The sequence below is a fragment of the Pristiophorus japonicus genome, chromosome 6, assembly GCF_044704955.1.
Source record: "Pristiophorus japonicus isolate sPriJap1 chromosome 6, sPriJap1.hap1, whole genome shotgun sequence".
Classification (NCBI taxonomy): domain Eukaryota; kingdom Metazoa; phylum Chordata; class Chondrichthyes; family Pristiophoridae; genus Pristiophorus; species Pristiophorus japonicus.
Genome location: NC_091982.1, coordinates 249,972,584 through 249,981,387, shown reverse-complemented (window position 1 = coordinate 249,981,387; position 8,804 = coordinate 249,972,584). Strand labels below are relative to the sequence as shown.

The 8,804-nt window shown below is 48.6% G+C and overlaps 1 protein-coding gene across 3 annotated transcripts; it reads right to left on the bottom strand.

Moving 5' to 3' along the window:
* Positions 1 to 1,474: 1,474 nt before the first annotated feature.
* On the bottom strand, positions 1,475 to 8,194 carry LOC139265457 (uncharacterized). 3 transcript variants are annotated; one of them, XM_070882466.1, is made up of 3 exons: positions 7,998 to 8,194; positions 6,803 to 6,923; positions 1,475 to 3,930 (listed from the first exon to the last, which is right to left on the bottom strand). In XM_070882466.1, exon 3 carries the CDS (start codon positions 3,898 to 3,900, stop codon positions 2,776 to 2,778), a length of 1,125 nt encoding a protein of 374 aa, XP_070738567.1. In that variant the 5' UTR covers positions 3,901 to 3,930; positions 6,803 to 6,923; positions 7,998 to 8,194; the 3' UTR covers positions 1,475 to 2,775. The 3 variants fall into 3 exon arrangements, with proteins under 3 accessions (XP_070738567.1, XP_070738568.1, XP_070738569.1); XM_070882467.1 differs by having other exon boundaries at positions 8,065 to 8,194; XM_070882468.1 differs by lacking the exon at positions 6,803 to 6,923.
* Between the last annotated feature and the right edge of the window lie 610 nt (positions 8,195 to 8,804).

The window sequence follows — 8,804 nt, the reverse complement described above, 5'->3', positions numbered from 1 at the left end:
TCAACCTTTCCTCATAAGTCAACCCCCTCATCTCTGAAATTAACCTAGTGAACTTTATCGGAACTGCCTCCAAAGCAAGTATATCCTTTCGTAAATATGTATGCAGTATTTCCGTCGTGGCCTGTATAACTGTAGCAAGACTTCCCTGCATTGCAATAAAGGCCAAGAATCCATTGGCCTTCCTGATCATTTGCTGTACCTACATACTAACCTTTTGTGTTTCATGCACAAGTACCCCCAGGTTCCGCTGTACTGCGGCACTTTGCAATTTTTCTCCATTTAAATAATAACTTGCTCTTTGATTTTTTCTGCCAAAGTGCATGACCTGATTCTTTCCAACATTATACTCCATCTGCCAAATTTTTGCCCACTCACTTAGACTGCCTGTGTCCTTTTGTAGATTTTTTGTGTCCTTCTCACACATTGCTTTTCCTCCCTTCTTTGTATCGTCAGCAAACGTGGCTACATTACACTCAGTCCCTTCTTCCAAGTCGTTAATATAGATTGTAAATAGTTGGGGTCCTAGCACTGATCCCTGCAGCACCCCACTAGTTACTGATTGCCAACCCGAGAATGAACCATTTATCCCAACTCTGTTTTCTGTTAGTTAGCCAATCCTCTATCCATGCTAATATATTACCCCCAACCCTGTGAACTTTTATCTTGTGCAGTAACCTTTTATGTGGCACCTTGTCAAATGCCTTCTGGAAGTCCAAATACACAACATCCACTGGTTCCCCTTTATCCATGCTGTTCGGTACATCTTCAAAGAATTACAGCAAATTTGTCAAACATGACTTTCCCTTCATAAATCCATGCTGACTCTGCCTGACTGAATTATGCTTTTCCAAATGTCCTGTTACAGCTTCTTTAATAATGGACTCCAGCATTTTCCCAACCACAGATGTTAGGCTAACTGGTCTATAGTTTCCTGCTTTTTGTCTGCCTCCTTTTTAAATAGGGGCGTTACATTTGCAGTTGTCCAATCTGCTGGGACCTCCACAGAATCCAGGGAATTTTGGTAAATTATAACTATTGCATTCATTATCCCTGCTGCTACTTCTCTTAAGACCCTAGGATGCAAGCTATCAGGTCCAGGGGATTTATCCGCCTTTAGTCCCATTATCTTACTGAGTACAACCTCCTTAGTGATTGTGATTGTGTTACGTTCCTCCCTCCCTATAGACCCTTGACTATCCACTGTTGGGATATTGTTAGTGTCCTCTATCGTAAAGACTGATACAAAATATTTGTTCAGAGTTTCTGCCATCTCCATGTTCCCCATTACTAATTCCTCAGTCTCGTCCTCCAAGGGACCAACATTTACTTTAGCTACTTTTTTCCTTTTTATATACCTGTAGAAACTCTTGCTATCTAAGCGGTAGCACTCTACTTAACTTGGAACAGAGGTAAGTCGGGAAGCCTACCAAATTGAGCCAATTCCAATCGACAGTATATGTGTGAGACTGATACATTCAGGCTAAAATAGGATTTATTTGGAGCAAATGATTATACAGAAGCAGAAAGTCAGAGCAAGGAAATTACAATGTTGGTCTTGCCCAATACAAGGGCTGTTTCAAAACAAGGTTCAATATGGACTGCCGTTGATTATACTCAAAAGTTTCCAACTGAGTTACTGATTGGTCTGTACTGGTAGGCTAGGCTGACCTCTCATGTCCATTCCCTCTCCTGGCTAAGGCAGTGCAGAGCAGGGAATGGGGAGTGACACTGTTCTTCAGTTACATATCATCCTTCCTTTGATGTTAAATCATTTCCATTTAAATTAATTCCTCTCAATAGTCAAGCAATGAGGTCACAGATCCCTGGATAAATTGAGACCGTTTTATAAATTGACACAAAGGACATTGTTTTGTGCTGAAGCTGGCTGTCATTGAAGCCAACACTAAAATCACACTTGCCATTATCAAAAGTCATCTAAATAAAAGATGCATAGAATCATAGAGTAGTACAACACAGAAGGATTTTTTCAAAATCATGAGGGGTCTGGACAGATAGAGCAAAACTGTTCCCATTGTTGGAAGGTTCGGGAACCAGAGGACACAGATTTAATGTGATTGACAGAAGAAACTTTTTTTACGCAGCGAGTGGTTAGGATCTGGAATGCACGACCTGATCAGATTCAATCGTAGCTTTCAAAATGGAATTGGATAATTACCCGACGGAAGAGAATTTGCAGAGCTATGGGGAAAGGACAAGGGAGTGGGACTAGCTGTAGTGCTCTTGCAGAGAGCCAGCATGGGCTCGATGGGCTGAAAGGCTTCCTTCTGTACTGTAACCATTCTATGATTTTATGAGGCCATTTGGCCCATCAACTCTGTGCCGGCTCTTTCAAAGAGATATCCATTTATTTCATGTTTTATCACCTAGAATTACATAGAATCTACAATATAGAAACAGGCCATTCGGCTCAACTGGTCTATGCCAGCGTTTGTACTCTGCACGAGCCTGATCCCGCTCGAATTACCTCTCTCCAGCCTCTCCCAACGTGCCTTCTCCCTCAAATAGCAACATGTTATACATATATAATAGATACACAATACATCGTGTAAACAGGATTCCTCAAAAGTTACGTGACCGTTTACATCACAGGAGATCTGTAACCGTTCCCATGGTAATAACCACAGAAATCCAGGGATTCACTTCACGGCAATCTGAAAAAAAGGGCACTTTGAATTTTTCATTTAAACATTTTTCTCGGGCATTTTCTTGAATATTAAGCGTGATGCAAGGTATCCCGGTGTGTATTTCATGGGACTACTCTTCGTTTGCCAAAACTGGATTCTGTTCCTGTAATTTTGGCAAGACAGCTCCGGTGTAGAACTCTTCCAGCTTATCCACGGTACCCTTCCAGAACTCTCTGTCAGATTGCACCGGGACCACAACAGTCTCACGGTTGGTGAAAACTGTAAGGTCCGCGTTCTTCAGGCCTGTGACTGCCAGCTGGCACTGGATCTGGGTGAAGTAGGGATGATTCTTCTTCAGCTGAAGCTCACCTTCAGCACGTTCCAAGCAGAACGTCTTGTCTTCACAAGCCTTGTTGATGGTATGGTTCCTGTGCTTGTAGGGGCACTTAACCTCCACTAGGCCGACGGTATTTCCAGTTGCCCTGTCAACCACGACCCCATCAGGACTCGCGGCCAACCAGCTCCTTTCTGGGTCTATGACCAGCCCACACCGTTCGACGGATATTTGTCGCCCGGTGTCCTTAGACTTCACCTTCTCATATTTTTCAATGGCAGCAGTCTCGTGATCGATCCCCCATTTCATCCCGGGCGTCAAAACACTTGAGCCCTTGCTAACGATCGACTTCAGGTAGGACTGTGGGACCTCGGTGCTTTTCCCATTCACAAAGTTGCAGTGGGAAATCTTGTGCGCGGCCGAGGCAGTGATCCGGTTGCTGCGTTGTTCAAGCCAAGCCGGGTTTCCCCTTTGTCCGCGGGTCTCTTTCTCAATTTCCGCTATCTTCTGCTTGCTGATCTTCTCTGGTTGTTGGGCAATGCTGGGTTGACTCTTTGGGCCAGGATGGTTTTTGGAGCCTGTCGCTTTGCCCAATACCTTGGTGCCAGAGTTGGCATTGCCAGCAGCCACGGTGTGTCGTGTGGGCCCATTGCTGCTGCTCTCCGCTCCTCTTGGAGTTGAGCTGGTGGATCTCCGTGCCTCAGCGGCTCTGGTGGTAGTGGTGGGGTTTGGAGGTCTTCCTGCACTTGAAGGACTGGCCGAGCTGGAACTCACACCTTTTGCCCCCGCTCCCTGGCTTCTAGACGCCGAGGCCCTCGCACTGTTTGGTTTACTACCAGGAAGCAGAGCTCCCTCCTGAGGCACAAGTTGGTTTAGGTTTGCTCCCTGCTTTTTCCCATGATTAGAGCGTCTTCCTGCCATTTGGGGAATGTTTGGCTCAGGTTAAATTTTCTGCAAACAAAAACACCAATTAAACAAAAACTTTGAAATTAAACCAATTTCGTATCAGTCACAAGAACCCGATGATACTGTGCAAACCAGAGCAAAGGAGAATGCAATACAGCAACGATTCACATACATGGAAACACAGAGTGTGAAGAGCTGAGACAAAAGTGACCCACGAAGAGAGTCCGAGTGTCTTGTTTCATAAGAATATAAGAATTAGGAACAGCCATTCGGCTGATCTTCTACTTCAACACCACTTTCCTGCACTATCCCATTTTCCTTGATTCCTTTAATATCCCAAAATATATTGATCTCTGAATATACTCAACGACTGAGCATCCACAGCCCTCTGGGGTAGAGAATTCCAAAGATTCACCACCCTCATCTCAGTCCTAAATGGCCGACCCCATATCCCGCGACTGTGACCCCTGCTTCTAGACTCCCCAGCCAGGGGAAATATCCTCCCTGTATCTACCCTGTTAAGCCCTGTAAGAAATTTGTATGTTTCAATGAGATCAGCTCTTATTCTTCTGAACTCTAGAGAATATTGGCCTAGTCTACTTAATCTCTCCACATAGGGCAATCCCCCCATCCCAGGAATCAGTCTGGTGAACCTTCGTTGCGCTCCCTCTGTGCCAATATATCCTTCCTTCGGTAAGGAGACCAAATCTGCATGCAGTACTACAGATGTGGTCTCACCAGGACCCTATATAATTTCAGTAAGACATATTTACTCTTGTACTTAATCCTCTTATAATATAGGCCAACACACCATTTGCTTTCTTAGTTACTTGCTGTACCTGCATGTTAACTTTTAGTGATTCATGTACAAGGACACCGAGGTCCCTCTGAATACCAACATTTCCCAATCTCTCACCATTTAAAAAATATTCTGCTTTCTATTTTTCCTACCGAAGTGGATAACTTCACATTTCTCCACATTATATTCTATTTGCCATGTTCTTGCCCACTCACTTAGCTGTCTATATCCCCTTGAAGCCTCACAACTTACATTCCCACCTAACTTTTATATTACATTTGGTCCCCTCATCCAAATCATTGATATAGATTGTGAATAGCTGGGGCCCAAGCACCAATCCTTGCTACAACCCACTCGTTACAGTTTGCCATCCTGAAAATGACCTGTTTTTTTCTACTCTCTGTTTTCATTCGAGCAAAGAAGGTAATGAAGCCATTGGTGCATAGTATAGTGGTGTAGTTATGTTAATGGACTAGTAATCCAGAGGTCTGGACGAATACATCAACAGCAAAAACAACTTGTATTTATATAGCACCGTTAACATAGTAAACCATCCCAAGTTGCTTCACAGGAGTGTTACCAAGAAAAATTTGACACCGAGCCACATAAGGAGAAATTAGTGCAGGTGACCAAAAGTTTGGTCAAAGAGGTAGGTTTTATGAATCGTCTTAAAGGAGGAAAGAGAGGTAGAGAGGCGGAGAGGTTTAGGGAGGGAGTTCCAGACCTTGGGACCCAGGTAACAGAAAGCACGGCCACCAATGGTAGGGTGGTGATAATCAGCCATGTTCAACAGGGCAGAATTAGAGGAGTGCAGACATCTCGGCGGGTTGTGGGGCTGGAGGAGATTACAGAGATAGGGAGGGCCGAGGGCATGGAGGGATTTGAAAACGTGGATGATGGGTAAACTGGACTTGGTGTGATATAGGACATGGGCAGCCGAGTTTTGCGTAGGGTAGAACGTGGGAGGCCAGCCAGAAATGCATTGGAATAGTCAAGTATGTAGCTAACAAAGGCATGGATGAGGGTTTCAGCAGCAGAAGAGCTGAGGCAGGGGCAGAGACGGGCGATGTTACAGAGGGTTTTAGTTATGCCACGGATATGTGGTTGGAAGCTCATTTCAGGTTCAGATATGACAGCAAAGTTGTGAGCAGTCTTCTTCAGCCTTAGACAGATGTCAGGGAAAGGGATGGAGTCAGTGGCTAAGGATTAGGGTCAAAGGACCAGTAAGTGGGTCTCATAGACAAGATGAGCATGGAGATGTCATGAGGGGAGATCGGAGTGAAACTGGAGAAAGATATGAGGGCAGGGCTAGGGCAGAGGGGATCCTTAGAAGAAGTTTGGCCCGGTGAGCGAGGGGAATAAAGGGAAGAGGCAGAGGCGGCTAAATGGTGTTTGACGGCTCACTTGGGAGGATCTAAGCCGCTGTGCTGCTTTATGCCCGCGGTGGCTTGGTTGTCAAGCGGGTGAGTCATTTCCCTCGAGGACCACCCCTGGCAATGCCCTGTTGCTACAACTGGCAGATGCACATGTTCGGTATATTGGGGAGGTAAAGGATTTGGGATTGGACCAGGCTGTGTGCACCCCCCCGAGTTGAGTAGCCAATCAACATGCCCTTTTGAGCTGCAAGTGGTGATTGGACTCGGAGGTCCCGCCACTTTGGGGCAAGAGAGAGGGGAGTGGGACTCATTGGGAGCTCTTTCAAAGAGCCGACATGGGCTTGATGGGCCAAATGGCCTCCTTCTGTGCTGTGACTCAGGAATCATCATCATCATCATAGGCATTCCCTTGGAATCGAGGAAGACTTGCTTCCACTCTTAGCATGAGTTCTTAGGTGGCTGTACAGCCCAATACGAGAACCACAGTCTCTGTCACAGGTGGGACAGACAGTGGTTAAAGGAAAGGGTGGGTGGGGAGTTTGGTTTGCCGCACGCTCCTTCCATTGCCTGTGCCTGTTTTCTGCATGCTCTCGGCGACGAGGCTCGAGGTGCTCAGCGCCCTCCCGGATTCACTTCCTCCACTTAGGGCGGTCTTTGGCCAGGGACTCCCAGGTGTCAGTGGGGATGTCGCACTTTATCAGGGAGGCTTTGAGGGTGTCCTTGTATCATTTCCGCTGCCCACCTTTGGCTCGTTTGCAGTGGATGAGTTCCGAGTAGAGTGCTTGCTTCGGGAGTCTCGTGTCTGGCATGCGAACAATGTGGCCCGCCCAGCGAGAAGTTGCTCAGTTCTGTGTAACTGGGGTCTGTAAAACAGTCAGTAAAACACATGGCAAAAACAACATGGGGATGAGTGACAACACCATCACGTTTCACCGTCTGCGATTTATGTGACGCCCAGTGGGACATTTGTAGAGTTATTCATAGGCCGGTGTGCAGCTGTCGAGTGGGCCTAGTTCTGACTTGTTCTCGCTGTGTTTGTTATCCAGTTTAACGTACCTCCCGGATGACATGAGTCAGCAGGCAGAACAAGGGAATGTTACTGACTGGGGGGATGGGGTCTCAGGTCCCGGAGGTTGGCGTCCGGAAGGTTGGGGTCTGGGGGGGGTTGGGGTCCTGGAGGTTGGGGTCCGGAAGGTTGGAGACTGGGGGGATGGGGTCCCGGAGGTTGGAGACTGGGGGGATGGGGTCCCGGAGGTTGGGGTCCCGGAAGTTGGAGTCTGGGGGGATGGGGTCCCGGAGATTGGGGACTGGGGTCCCGGAGGTTGGAGACTGGGGGGATGGGGTCCCGGAGGTTGGAGACTGGGGGGATGGGGTCCCGGAGGTTGGGGACTGCGGGGAGGGGGTCCCGGAGGTTGGAGACTGGGGGGATGGGGTCCCGGAGGTTGGAGACTGGGGGATGGGGTCTGGGGTCCGGAGGGATGGGGTCTGGGGGAGGTTTGGGATCCCGGAGGTTGGGGACAGGGGCCTTGGGGTCCGGAAGGTTGGGGACTCGGGGAATGGGGTCCCGGAGGTTGGGGTCCGGAAGTTTGGAGACTGGGGGGATGGGGTCCCGGAGGTTGGGGTCCGGCAGGTTAGGGACTGGGGGGGCATGGGTTCTGGGAGGTTGGGGTCCGGCAGGTTAGGGACTGGGGGAGATGGGTTCTGGGAGGTTGGGGACTGGGGGGATGGAGTCTGGGGGAATGGGGTCCCGGAGGTTGGAGACTGGGGGGAATGGGGTCCCGGAGTTTGTGGTCCGGGACCTGGGGTCAGCTGTCATCGTCCCCAGACTTGAGAATGTACTATACATTCAAGCGCCAGCATAACAATGTAACAGGAAGCACTGAAACACACTAAGCCACTCTTCGCGCCAAAATGACGAAAGTTAATCGATTACTCACTGACGTTAATTGGGCAATAAATGTCCCGCCCGAAAACGCCAAAATAGAAAATGCAGCCGTTCCTCACCGGGAACCGGTTGTTGGCGCTCTGTGGATCTGCAACTTGGATCTGGATCGTCTTTATTGCAATCAGGCCCGCACTCAGCACTCTGATCGGCAGCCCGAAGACACACCCAGCAATTACTTTGCAATGTGTAATGAGAATCGCCCTGCCTACAAGGCAGTGACTTTGGACAGTGTAAAACCAGCTATTCTGACTGCCAACTGCAGACAGAACCGAGCTCACTTGGAACAGACAGGGCTCACTCTCACGGGTTAAGACCTTCTCCCCCCCCCCCCCCCCGCTAATCAAGTCCCTGTCCCCCAACTCCACCCCCCAGGTTTCTGACCTGCTCGCCCTGCCCAAGTTCCTCCCCCACAGATTCAGGACCTTCTCTCCCCAAGTTCCTGACCTTACCCTGCCACCCATCCCCCTCCCCGCCCCCACCAAAGCTGGGGCTTTGTTTGTGGGTCACAGATTGTTAACAGGTTTATTGGGTTTGAATAGTGACAGTCTCGAAACTGACCGATTTCGACCACTCCAATAATGTCACTTGTCACACACGCACGGAGCATCCCGAGAAATCAAATAGGTGTAGGGGGAGGAGAGGGAGACATGGTGTGGGTGTAAAGGGGGTGGGTTGGATGAACATGATCCGTCTTGCCTGAATTCCAACTCTCTCTCTCTCTCTCTTCCCTCCAATATCCACTCCCCCGTCTGTCTCTCTCCCCTCACTCTCTCTCTGCTCCACTCTCTCTCTCTCTCTG